At 42.1% G+C, this 14,204-nt stretch overlaps 1 protein-coding gene across 5 annotated transcripts in view; it reads left to right on the plus strand.

Annotated features, from left to right (window-relative positions):
- The first annotated feature begins 4,551 nt into the window (after positions 1-4,551).
- The window catches only part of CACNB2 (calcium voltage-gated channel auxiliary subunit beta 2), a 403,546-nt gene continuing 393,893 nt past the window's right edge, over positions 4,552-14,204 (plus strand). For 2 of the 5 annotated variants that reach the window (XM_001141982.8, XM_003312467.7), the window contains exon 1: positions 4,552-4,985. In XM_001141982.8, the coding sequence (XP_001141982.2) occupies positions 4,866-4,985 (120 nt within the window). In that variant the 5' untranslated portion in view covers positions 4,552-4,865. Of the gene's footprint in view, positions 4,986-5,048; positions 5,374-14,204 lie in introns of those variants that run through there. The other 3 variants (XM_003312471.6, XM_003312468.6, XM_054660799.2) reach the window with 2 other exon arrangements.

Below are 14,204 nucleotides of genomic sequence, written 5' to 3' on the forward strand. Positions count from 1 at the left end.
CTTTCAGTGAGGTGTAAAATGATTTACTGAGGAAAATGAGAAATCATACATGTGTATCTGTCCTAAAAAGCTCTTTCCTTAAGGTGGTAAATGTAGTCACAAATCTGCAAGCAGGAGAGGAAGAATAAAGCACTTGTAATCACTGTTTCTTCCACTTACAGAAAAAATAAGCTTTTAAAACGTCTGGCTTCATTAGCCAGTGTCTCTTACCAGCCCCTGTTCCTATTTCAGAGCATTAGTAATTCCCAGAATATGTCTGTCCATTACAACAACTAATGAGCACAAGGAAGCTAACCTACAGCTTGAAGAAATTAGTCATCTGCATTTGAATGCGTCGATGGCACATCCATTATTGCTGGAGTCTCTTGCATCTGCTTAACTTTTAACATGAAAAGAATTAGGCTTTACTTACCGAATTTTTGCTTTCCTCTGTGGCTTTTAAATATTGCGCAAGTCAAAGAATCTTAAAAACAAGATCAACCGTGATTGAAGGCATCTATACATTTTCCAAGTCTTTTTATTCTGTTTATTCTGATTTTGCTCCCTTTTTCAGGAGTAACATTTTGTTACTCTGTATTTGAAATCTTTTACAAGCCAGACAAGAGTCTGAATGGGTACATTGTATTGGATTAGTGTTCAATGCATGCTAATTAAACTAGTCTGGGTTATAAAGGAAGAATTAGTATAATGTTCTCATGGGAGTCAGGCTTAGGTAAATGTTGTCATTGTACGTTAAAACTAGCAAAGTTGTATGCTATGTTTTAAGACGCAAGAAGTCATTCAACATTCATGCATTCATTTAGACAACAAATGTTTTCAAGTTCTAACTAAGTGCCAGACACCATGCTGGGTGGTGCTGAGGATACTAAGATGAGAAAGACGCCATCACTGCCCTCAAGGAACCCTATCTAGTGGTAGGGAGAAACATAAAAAAACAGGGAGTTCATATTATGAATTATATGAAATGAATATATTGTATTACATTTGAACATTTAATTCAAACTTTACTTGCCCTCTGGTTATAAGCGTTATTAAAATTATTTTCAAGGTTTTGATTTTTTGCGGTCTCTTTAAACATCTGATGAAAGATGAAATTCTACTTCCCAAATGGTCCTAATTGAAAGCGAATGCACAAATAAGCATGCTATAAGAAACTGGACAGACATCATGAGAAAACACTCAGTTTCACCAAACCTGGTGTTTTTTTTTTTAAATAATGTTCCTTCTTTTGTTTTCTCCTTCCTTCCTTCCTTCCTTCTTCCTTCCTTCCTCCCTTCTTTCCTTCATTTATTAATTGGCTTTTAAATGCTAACTAGCAAGACTGTAAGCCCCATGGAGCTGGTAACCTGGTCTTTGTTGGCTGTGCTCATCAGGTGGCACAAAATAGAAGCTTGATTCATACTTTATTGAATGACTATTGAAAGAACTCAGAGGGCAACTTGCCAGATTCTGAATGTGTCCTAGAGAATAAGTGTGGTTCCTGTCCACACAGAGTTTACAGTCTGAAATGGATTTAATGTTTTCCCTAAGATTTAAACACATGCTCAAGAAAACTTCACAGTTTGATTAAATGAGTAGGCCTAAAACAGTGATATTATCAACAGAGCATGGGGCAAAAGTAGACTATAAGTCAAAAACTTTAAACACAATTTCTTTTCCATTTTCACACACACATACACACGGGCATACATATAAAAGCATGGCTGATTGTTGCTGTTCAAAATGTTCCCATTTTAGAAATTATTACAAACCAATATTTAAGTGCTGCTGTTTAACATTCAGCAAAATTTAAATAAAAGTGGCATTTTAATTTTTTAAATTTTATTTTTCCATAAGTTATTGGGGTACAGGTGGTATTCGGTTACATGAGTAAGTTCTTTAGTGGAGATTTGTGAGAACCTGGTACACCCATCAACCTAGCAGTACACCTTGCACCATATTTGTTGTCTTTTATCCCGTGCCCCCTCCCACACTTCCCCCCAAGTCACCAAAGTCCATTGTATCATTCTTATGCCTTTGCATCCTCATAGCTTAGCTCCCACATGTCAGTGAGAACATATGATGTTCGATTTTCCATTCCTGAGTTACTTCACTTAGAATAATAGTCTCTAATCTCATCCAGGTCATTGCAAATGCTGTTAATTTATTTCTTTTCATGGCTGAGTAGTATCCCATCATCATATATATCAGAGTTTCTTTATCACCTCGTTGATTGATGGGCATTTGGGTTGGTTCCACAATTTTGCTACTGTGAATTGTGCTGCTGTAAACATGCATGTGCAAGTATATTTTTTGAATCATGACTTCTTTTCCTCTGGGTAGATACCCAGTAGTGGCATTGCTACATCGAATGGTAGTTCTACTTTTAGTCCTTTAAGGAATCTCCACACTGTTTTCCATAGTGGCTGTACTAGTTTACATTCCCACCAGCAGTGCAGAAGTGTTCCCTGATCACTGCATCCATGCCAACATCTGTTTTTTGATTCTTTGATTATGGTCATTCTTACAGGGGTAAGGTGGTATCACTTTGTGGTTTTGAGTTGCATTTCCCTGATCATTATTGATGTTGAGCATTTTCTCATATGTTTTTTGGCCATTTGTATATCTTCTTTTGAGAATTTTCTATTCGTGTCCGTAGCCCATAAAAGTGGCATTTTTAATACCAAAGTTTAGGTAAATCGATGATGCTTTATGGCTAAATCTTTAACTGTATCAAGACCCATTCTTTAAGCCTGGCGCAAATCAGTGCTATGGTGGAGATGATAGGTTTAAAATGTCTATGCTTATCTTTGAGGAGAAAAGTACTGTATCTCATGTAATTTAATATATCATAGTAAACTATAGAAGGCGGTTGAAGCCTATTATAGTAAATTTTTGCATGTGTATTTCAATATACCAAACTTTCAGTTTGTTGTTACAAAATAACATATAAATAGGTTTCTGGAGCTGGATGGGCACGGTGGCTCACACCTGTAATCCCAGCACTTTGGGAGGCCAAGGTGGGCGGATCATGAGGTCAGGAGTTTGCGACCAGCCTGGCCAACATGGCGAAACCCTGTCTCTACTAAAAAATACAAAAATTAGGCTGGATGCAGTGGCTCAAACCTGTAATCTCAGCACTTTGGGAGGCAGAGGCGGGCAGATCACCTGAGGTCAGGAGTTCGAGACCAGCCTGGGCAACATGGTGAAACCCCATCTCTACTAAAAATACAAAAAATTAGCCGGCTGTGGTGGCGTGCACCTGTAATCCCAGCTACTCGGGAGGCTGAGGCAGGAGAATGGATTGAACCCAGGAGGCGAAGGTTGCAGTGAGCCAAGATCGTGCCACTGTATTCCTGCCTGGGTGACAAGAGTGAAATTCTGTCTCAAAAAAAAAAAAAAAAAAAAAGTGCCTGGAAAACTCATTACAGAAGTTTCCACTGTAGTAAAATTTGTTGAAATAAGATGCACTCAATCATGTAAAAATGTGCCTCCTTGGGACTATCTGAACGGAATGTTGTAAGTGAAACACCCTCACCATAGTCACTACCCTGTTATCAAGAATTCTGGATCTTAAGGAAGTGCTTGTTTTGTCAAAAATGTGACACTAAGACTTTTCACCCCTATAGAAAAACTTCAATCCTGGCCTGGCGTGGTGTCCCACCCCTGTGATCCCAGCACTTTGGGAGGCCGAGGCCGGTGGATTACTTGAGGTCAGGAGTTCAAGACCAGCCCGGGCAACATGGTGAAACCCCGTCTGCACTAAAAACACAAAAATTATCTGGGCTTGGTGGCCTGTGGCTGTAATCCCAGCTATTCGTGAGGCTGAGGCTAGAGAATCGCTTGAACCCAGGAGGCGGAGGTTGCAGTGAGCTGAGATCGCGCCATTGCACTCCAGCCTGGGCGACAGAGTGAGACTCCGTCTAAAACAACAACAAGCAACAACAACAACAAACTTCAATTATGTTTGGAAAGAAGTGCTAATTTAATTTGGCAAAGATGAAGACAGCAGTCATAAAGCAAAACATTCGGTCTCAGGTTGGGTGGATTCCCACCTAGTTGACGAGGCCAGCTGCAGATTCAGGTGGGATCACCTGATGATCTTTATCAATGCCATTTCTTTCTCTGGATCCTTATTACTGACATTAGCAAGGGCTTTCAGCTGCCCAGAAGATGTTCTTTGCAGACATTTGCTCTCCCGAGCTGCCAGCAGGCTTTACAAATTTAAAACTTTCAGTGTAGGAACCCAGCCTCCGTCGCCCTTCCCCTCCAAAGTTAAGAGATCTGCTCTAAGGGTTCCTGAGGGGTGGTCTGGGGCCATGGGAACAGGATCAAGGCCCCCTGAGCGCCGGGCCTGGCTTCTGTGGCTTCGCAAACTTTTCAGCCTGTGTGCCACGGCGACGCGCAGCGGCTGAGTCGGAGCCCACGCGGCGCGCGCCTCCCGCGAGGAACTTTTAGGCTTGTAGGCTGCTTGTCACTCTCGCTTTCCGACGCGCCTCCCCCTGGCTCGCGCTCCCGGAGTTCCCTCCCCTCCTGGCGAGGACCTTTCCCGGCGCCCGCGGCTCCGATCCCCGCCGCGCTGCGCCCGCTCTCCCGGCCCCGGCTGCCCCGCTGAGGGCTCCCCTCTCCCAGGCACCGCAGCCGCGCCCCCGCGTCCCGCCTCCCGCGCGGCTCGCTTCGCCCGATGCCCCGGCCCCGTCCCGCGCACTGAGCGCCTGGCAGCAGGGCGCCGAGTCCCGGGGCGCTGCGGGGCGCTGCGCCGAGAACGGCCGGGCCTGAGCCCTGGGCGGCCCCCAGAGCCGATCCGAGCGCGGGGAGGCGGGGGCGAGGAGGAGGGGACCCGCCGCCGGGGGCTGGCTGCTTCGCTCCGAGCCGACTTTTCGCCAATGGTCCAAAGCGACATGTCCAAGTCGCCTCCCACAGCGGCGGCGGCGGTGGCGCAGGAGATCCAGATGGAACTGCTGGAGAACGTGGCTCCCGCGGGGGCGCTCGGAGCCGCCGCACAGGTAGCGAGAGCGCGGCGCCTTCTCCTTCCTTTGTGAGCCGCCGGGCAGGGCACCGACCTCGGGTTCTCCCGGCGCCTCCACTGCAGGGATCTCTAGCCTCGCACCTCCTCGCTGCCTGGGTCTCGTCCGCCACCTCCTCCCCTCGCCGCTTGCCCACCCTCTGCTCCTTTCCTGGCGCCGGGGACCCTGCCCCTTTGCGCCTTTTCCTGGCTCTGCCTCGGCTTCCATTTTTCTCTGCTTCCGAAAAGCCAGTGGGGAAGGGCGGGGGAGACCTGCCAGTCCTCCCAGACTTCTCCCGGGTTGCTCCAGCCGGCCCTCCTCGCCCCTTCCCGGGAGAGGCACATGGAGAGACATGAATCAGGGGAGTGGACTGGACCTGCTGAAGATCGTGAGTCCGGGTGGGCGGGAGGGGGCCCGCTTCCCGCAGCGCTTTCTACGATGCCGACTCTCCTGGCCACGCTCCGAGCCGGGGTGGGCGTGGGTGTGAGGATGATGGGGTGCAGGTGGGCAGGAGGGGAGCGAATATGGGGGTGCCCTGCCGGATCCCCCCAGAGCTGCCCGGACCACGCTGCGCACCTGGGGCTGACAGCTCTCCAGTCCCCTCGGGCACTTGCCAAGGTTTGCCTGTCCCACCTCATGCCTTTCCCTTAAGAAGCGAGTGAGCTGGGGACAAGAAAGTTTTTATTTTTCCGTCTCCCCTGAAATGTTAGCCATTTCAGGGATCTCCAGGATCCCCTTTCTCTCCGTTGAGTGTTTGCGGTTTCTGGAAAAAGCTTCGCTGCAGGTTGTTGTGAAATTGGAGATGTCAGTTGTAGGCGCTGGGCAATGACAAGGTGGTTTTTACGTAACGCTTCAGCAGGTACAGTTTGGGTTACAGACACCTCCGGGTCTCAGCGGTGAGGAGTCGCTCAACTTTTCTCCCGGCAGGGAAATGACTTCAGACTCCTAGCTGCGGGCTGGCTGTTGGCTGGCCAGTGATGTGAAGAGGTCATGGTTACATTTCAGGCAGCATTCTGGAGAAATGTCTGTTTGCTTAACTGTGTTGGCTTGTTGAGTTCAAGCCTACATTTGCCAGATTTTAATTTGTGGTAAGATATATATGTGTGTGTGTATATACTTATATATTAATACGTAGACACACATACACACACTAGAGAGCATGTTAGAGTATCATTTGCTGTAGTAGTGGGGGCAGGAGTGTGACAAACTAATAAAGGTGGCAAATGTTTTCTTGCTGTTGTTTTGATAGGTGGAACATGAGTGCTCTAGATATTTTGATATTGTAATCATGGCAGTTCCAAGTGGCATAGTAGTCTAACTTTATTGAACTTTGTTTTACCATTGGGAAATTAATGTGCTAACTTAAAACACATAATTCACTTTGACTTGAGAAGGGGAAGAATGTGGACACCAAGGACTTGTGTAATCAGAAATCTATTTCTTTTGTAGTGGTAAAACAGCTAGATTTTGGTCCACCGTGGGCTGTTTGCTTCACAAGCCGAGTAGGGACATGTAATGAACCAGCTACATTCCCATCTGGCCTCTGCCAGAGGATCTGAATTTTAACCAATAGAGTTTGCATTTGTTCTAGACTCCTGATTTTTATCTAGATGCTTGCCAGGTTAGACAGAATGAAAAATGTACCCGGAGACCTCGGTTATTCTAGGATGAAGGTCTTGAATACTATCAATATTCGAGTCCTCCATCAAAGGAAAGGACATTTAGACCCTCATTTGCCTTTGATCTTCCTTGAGGGATATTTTAGAAAAGTTTTTATTCTTATGATAAAAATAGAGTTCCTAAATTCCTGGACATCAAAGTCAGGGCTCACATAACTGCATTCAGATAAGAGATACTAATTTACTTGTGATTTATGTACAATGATTAAATGTAAGTCAAGTTATTGTACAGCAGCAATGTGGAAATGATTCTGATGTGAAAAGACACAATTTCTGCCTTCAAAGAATTTATATTCCAGTAGCAGCAATTAGGATATATGTATAGGGGCTGGAAGAGAAGTTCTGACTAGTAAATGGCTTCAAAGGAATAAGGATAATAAACACGCTATTTGGAGGAATCTGTAAGGACTTCATTGATGAGGTGGCATTTGCAAAGAGAATCGAAGGATGGGTCAGATAACACCAGATATTTTTGAGAGAGTTGGTAAGCAGTCGTACATGAAACAGAGTCCCAGAAGTAAGAAGTCTTACAGGATAATTTATCATTTCTAGTTCAAAAAGAGCATGGTAAGGTCAAGATTGGACACAGGCGTAAAACTGACAAAGCAATTTGAGACTACATCTTGGGGACTTAGAATCTTTAGTGTATTGAGTGACAGGGAACTGTGGAAGGAGTTCAAAAGAGGACCCACATAACAGCTCATTTGGGAATATTCACTTGGAAATGTTCTGTAAGATAGTTTCAAGTCTTAGGAGTCCAGAGGTGAAGCTGCCAGGCAGCAGACAGATGTAACAGTTTGGGCCAGAGGTAATAAGGCCTAAGCGAAAAAGAGATGAAAAGATAATGGATATGACAGTTCTATGTATCAAACATTTCAAAGTTCAATTCACAGGAATTAGCAAGTGATTGCATAGATAAAGGAGAGAGAAGAGAAAGGGCAGAATGGATTTTAAAAGCAAGTTTAAGAGATATAAATATTCAACTGCATCAACATTCATCTCCTTGCTTTCTCTGCCTTCCAAAAATGAAAGCAATTTGACTTGAATTGCGTTCATCTCACACCCATTATTTGAGGGAAACATTACCTTGTTTATTTTATATCTGATAAATCATGGCATCATAGGGTTGTGTGAGGCTTGGGAAAGCCATCTCTTCCATCTCTCTGTTTGGGCAGAACAGACCAGCAGTAAAAACTGCCTGAGAAAGGAGGCTGGCTCTAGAGCATCCTCCTTGTATGTGGCACCGAGTAATTCTACTCAGAATTATTGGGCAGTTCTACCTAGAAATGGAGTTTCTATTTACAAATGGAACCTCTAAAGCAATGATTGGTTTTAGGAATCATTGTACCTCACCTCTGGATTATAGTATTATATTTGTATGAAGAAAGCAGAAGATGTAGATTTGCAAACTCTGCCATTTTGCTTTTCTGTATCAATCATTCTGCCTAGAGAGAGGGAGCATCCTGATACATTCTGGTCCCTTTGCCCCAGTACATTGCCATAAACAAAGTGATACATTTCTCAAAGCCCTGGTTTTTATTTTGTTTTGTTTTTGTTCTGTTTTGTGTTTTGAAACGGAGTCTCACCCTGTCACCCAGGCTGGAGTGCAGTGGCATTATCTCAGCTCACTGCAACCTCCACCTCCTGGTTTCAAGCAATTTTCCTGCCTCAGCCTCCTCAGTAGCTAGGACTACAGGCGCCCGCCACCATGCTCAGCTAATTTTTTTGTATTTTTAGTAGAGACGAGGTTTCACCATGTTGGCTAGGCTTGTCTCAAACTCCTGACCTCAGGTGATCTGCCCGCCTTGGCCTCCCAAACTGCTGGGATTACAGGCGTGAGCCACCATGCCCAGCCCAAAATGGATACGTTTTTTACATGGGAAATGAATGGCAATCTAACTGCAAATTCTTGAAAGTCCCAATTTAAGAAAATTGCATTGCTTTTTAGGTAACCTGTTGAACAGTTTCAGCGTGAACCTGGACACAGTCTACTTCCAAAGTCCACGTGCTCTTGGAGGACCCTTTCTCCAAGCTCCAGATCTGTCTGTTCATTGCGGTAGCTGCTAGCCACCTGTGGCTTTTGAGCCCTTGAAATGTGGCTGGTCTGAACTGATATGTGCTGTAAATGTGAAATACACACCAGATATCAAAGGCTTAAGATGAAATAAAGAATATAACACATCTTCATTAGTAAATTTTAAATTGATGACATGTTGCAATGACCATGTTTTGGATATGCTGGGTTAAACAAATGCGTTGTTACAATTAATTTCACCTGTTGCTGTTTACCTTTTTAATGTGGCTGCTGGAAAATTTCAGTGATATATTTGGCCATATGACATTTCTACTGGGCAACATTAAAGTATGAAACTGGTAATTCTCCAGGGAATTGAATAGCGCCTGCGTGAAGGTTGGGTGAACGGGAAGCAGGTGACAGGGATTGATAGGTAACAGAAGAGGAAATGGAGGAGTAACAAGAACAGTATCTCAGCACTCTAGGCCTCAGAGAGATTGTCAGTGGCACCTCCAGTCACACCTGAAACTGAACAGACAGTAACCAGTGGGCCTGTTTGTTTTGCTCCTAGCAACAGGTCCCAGCTGGTCCCAGCCCAGCCGAGTCTGCCAGATGCTTTTCAAGCATGTTGTGGTAATACAGCCTGGTGATGGCAACATCCTGAATGGCTGTAGCAAGGAGCTTTATCCAAAAAGAGTAGCAGCTGTTTTCTAGTGGCTCTTGAACTACATCAACACTGTTTTCCTGAAATATTCTTAGGTCCCATGTGCAAATGAGTTTTCTGCAGTCTCCAAAGTTGGTGGTTACAGGTTCTGTGCTTTATGTTTTGCTGAAATCTTCACTCCTAACCACCATCACTTTCCTCTTGAATGGTATTTTTTTTTTCTAATGTGGCATGGGAGAAATTTACAGACATGCCAATCAGAATTCCTGAGTATGTTTTAGAATTTGAAATATATCTGAGTGATTTGAGGTTTTGTTGTTCTTACAATATCATGCTCATTTTATTTTTATCTCTCTTTTTATGTGAAGACTCAATTTACCTGTTGCTGTATTTAATTCCTTTGAATTATATAGCCTTGGCCCTTTCAAGAGAAGCTAAGCAAAATATGTTAACCTCATAGGGGATGGTGATACTCTACAATTTTGTGGCATGTCTCTATCCTACACATAGTCTAGGTCAAACATAACATAACATGGTTATGTTACAAACTAATTGTAACAATGCATTATTTCACAACTGCAGACAGAGAAAACTACTTATGACATCACTTAAAGGAACCGGGCCTGTCTTACTGATCTTTCCAAGCCTGGCAGGAGGTAGACTGTGAAGAAGGCATGTGTTGTTCCTGGCTTTCTGCCCTCCCTGCCTGTGCTCCTCCTTACTGGGCAGATAGATCTCTGCTTCCTGGCCTCCTCCTTCCTCCCTCCTCCCTCCTGTACCTGCTAGACACCCACCCCCATCCCCAAGAACTCTATTTATGCAGGCTCCTTGTTCCTTTCTGCTTTTGTGTGAACTGAGCCATATTATAAAAGGCAACTTACTTTTCTCTTTTTTCTAGGAATGTCATTTAGCTACTTCTTGCCTAGTAAAGGATCTTACCCTTAGCTTATTCACACTAAGCTATTGGTAAATGAGGAGATTTGATACATGATTTCTCTCTGGATAGTTTTGGCTTTGTTTGTTTTAGGTCATAAGATGAGGAAAGTCTGGAAATTCAAAGGGATAAACATCAATGAATACGAACTGAGAGAGATGGAGACTAATTTTTTTTTTTTTTTTTTTTTTTTTTTTGAGATGGTGTCTCACTCGGTAGCCCAGGTTGGAGTGCAGTGGTGCGATCTTGGCTCACTGTAACCTCCACCTTCCATGTTGAAGCAATTGTCCTGCCTCAGCCTCCTGAGTAGCTGGGACTACAGGCACATGCCACCACGGCCAGCTAATTTTTTTTTTTTTTTTTTTTTTTTTTTTTGAGACAGAATCTCGCTCTGTCACTCAGGCTGGAGTGCAGTGGCGTGATCTCGGCTCACTGCAACCTCCACCTCCTGGGTTCAGGCGATTCTCCTGCCTCATCCTCCTGAGTAGCTGGTATTACAGGTGTCCGCCACCACGCCTGGCGAATTTTTTTGTATTTTTAGTAGAGATGGGGTTTCACGATGTTGGTCACATTAGTCTTGAACTCCTGACCTCAAATGATCTGTTTCCCTCTGCCTCTACCTCCCAAAGTGCTGGGATGACAGGTGTGAGCCACCGTGCCCAGCCTAACTTTTGTATTTTTTAGTAGAAACAGGGTTTCGCCATGTTGGCCAGGCTAGTGTCAAATTCCTGACCTCAGGTGGTCCGCCCACATTGCTTTGCCAAAGTGCTGGGATTATAAGCGTGAGCCACCGTGCCTGGCCTAATTTTAAGTGTCAGTATTTTGCTCATGGGAAGTAATCTGTAGGTAGGAGAAGTGTCACAATAACCATCAAAGCACAGAAGCCACATCATTCTTCAGGTTGTCCCCACGGGCTGCCAAGACAACTTTGTGTGCATGGCTAAAATCTCCAGTTAACTGACAACTTCTGTAATTAATTATTCCTGTCTCCTTCAATCATGCAGAAATTAGATTTTCATTACCTGTGAAAAGGTCAACATTTATTTGCTGATTTTTAAGACTGGAGTCCATTCTTAAGTTACTTCGTGTCAAGGAAGATGGATATTCATTCACACTAAGCTGATATTAACATCATGATGGATTTTGAATGTCTTTTTAATAAGTCATTAATATATTTTTGGAAATTTCTTAAGAATGTTTTTCCCTAGTTTCTGAAATCTTAGCTTGATGTTTTGGAACAACTAAAGGAATATAAATATAAGAGGTTTTTTTTTCTTTTTACTGTGGTGACATAATTTGTTTTAAGCTTCATATAGCTAATAGCAATTAGTGGAAATTAGTGACTTTTGGGACTCTTTCAAGAAGGACACAGAGACCTGCATGTGTCAGGGAGAATCTATAGGTAACACCTTGTACTATAGCCAAATCCCCTTTCCTGTCTCCCCTTTTCCTTATACAACCTGGGCTGCACTAATGATTAACTGTTTCAGATATTGGGCATTCATATATTTAATGCTGGTAAAAAATATTTAGAAAAACTGTTCACAAAAGTAGCTGCACTTGAAGTAGCAAATTAACTAAAACAATTACATATATATTTTTTTCAAATTTAGTCAGCTAAATATTTGAACACTTAATCTTACCTGTCTTTTCCATTTGGGAGAGGTTTGGGCTTCACTTTTTTCCCCCCTTAATTCCTTCAGAAGAAGTAGTCTAGTCCTTATTTTCAAGGATTTCAAGTAACTGAAAACCAAATCTTTCGAGCAAGATGGACTTAATTTTAAATACACATTAGATTAAAATAAATTTAATTTTGTAATAGCAGGATGAATTTTCACTAACATGTTTAAAGGTATATGAAAATGGACTACTAGCTTTCCAAAGATGCTTTAAATGTTTTTTTGTTTTCTGATCCTGTTATTATAAAAAAAAAAAAAAAACTGGTCAGTAAGTAATCACTCTACAGTTTAAAAAAAAAAAGAAACTTGAGAAATTCCTGTGGAAATTAGTAAAATAGCAGAATAGAGATATAATTAAGCATATATATTTATTTTGTCTTTTAATGTGATATATGATAGGGATTTGCTCTAACACTCTTAAGGCATGAGCAAATGAATACTTTAAATCAATCATCCCTTATACACTTAAGTAATTGAAGAACAATTTTTTTTCTCAAAACTATCACCAGCATGCATGCAGTTCAGTGTGCCATAGTTGTTTGGTGTATAAACTATCTTAGTACAGTTGAAAACTGTAATAATTTCATTACATATACTTTGCATAGGTAGCTAAGTACACCTGCAATAACATTTATGAACAGGATTCCCAGGGGTCTGGAAAAATTAATGTGAGTTTTTAAATGTGTTCAACTTCTTGCAGAGAACAGCCACCTCTTCTGTGACTGAATGTCTTCAACATTGTGTGGCTCTCACAGTGCCTGTTGTACAATTGTAAGCCACCACAAAACTTACATATTCAAGAAGTTGCATAATGAGACATATTTATCACTAAAATGCTAAAATTAAAGGACAATAGAATTGCGAAGATACTCTTTTCTGTTCATTTAAAAATGGTACTAGAGGCTGGACATGGTAGCTCACTCCTGTAGTCCCACCACTTTGGGAGGCTGGGGCGGGAGGATCGCTTAAAGTCATGAGTTCAAGACCAGCCTAGGCAACATAGTGAGACCCTGTCTCTACAAAAAAACGAAAATTAGCCAAGCACGGCAATGTGTGCCTGTAGTTCCAGTTACTTGGGAGGCTGAGGTGGGAGGATTGCTTGAGCCCAGAGGGTGTGGGGTGTAGTCAAGGCTGCAGTGAGCCATGATCATGTCACTGCACTCCAGCCTGGGTGACAGCACAAGACACTGTCTCAAAAAAAAAAAAAAAAAGGGATAAGATTATATTTTGTCTTTGTTCTCAAAGATAATTCATGTTCCTCATGAGGATAAATGGTGAATTTAACAAAGATTGTCCCTACACCCCCAAAGAAACAGGCCTTAAAAATACTTTCAAGGTAATAAGTATTTTTGCACATGGGTTAATATAAATTTAAAAGAAAATTTTAAAGAGATTTTCATACTTTATTTTTGCCTTCTTAGGCCTTAGAAAATGCATCTGTCCAAACCTTTACATAATAATTGGAAAAGAAAAAAAGTGGTTAAAAGAATGTTATTTTTCAACAGTTTACTGAATAATGTTTACACAAGTAAAAAGAATGAGCTGTTAACCGAGGAGAACCTTGTATATTACATTATGAAAGCCCAGCGTAGCTTTCTTGCCGTGTATGACGTTGAGAGTTAATTAAATGTCATGGAAACACATTTGTATTATATAAATCCCTCAGATACTCTGAATAGAACAAACATATATAAGAAAATTTTTTACTTTAAGATTATACCACCCTCTCACTGATAGCAAATTCGTCTAAATTACTCATAATGCAAATGTTTGTAATAGATTTCAGCTTGCCTAAGTGCTACATATATTATGGCAGATATTTTAATGAAAACCATATGAATAGGGAAAGCATAACCAAACAGCATTTTGAGAACCTGAATGTGATGATTTTAAAAATAAATGTTGTAAATTCTGATAATCTAGGGAAGTCTCTATGAGCCTAATAATTGTCAACATGTTATACGCATTACTCCAGTTTGTTTCCACATCTTCCAACCCCTGTATAGGTATCACTTTTTATATATTACTTTGAGTCCTTACCATGTGTTAGATCTTACGCTAAATGCTATAAATACATTATTTCATTTCATACTTAATCCTATGAGGTATTATTTCATCTAATACTTAACCCCATTTTAAAGATGAAAAGATTGATGCTTGAAAAAGTTACGAAATTTGGTGAAGATTTGCTATGTCCGGGATTCTAACCTGTGTGCTACATTTAACTCTAAACTCAACTGTTAAGCTAT

This window comes from Pan troglodytes, chromosome 8, assembly GCF_028858775.2.
Source record: "Pan troglodytes isolate AG18354 chromosome 8, NHGRI_mPanTro3-v2.0_pri, whole genome shotgun sequence".
Lineage (NCBI taxonomy): Eukaryota > Metazoa > Chordata > Mammalia > Primates > Hominidae > Pan > Pan troglodytes.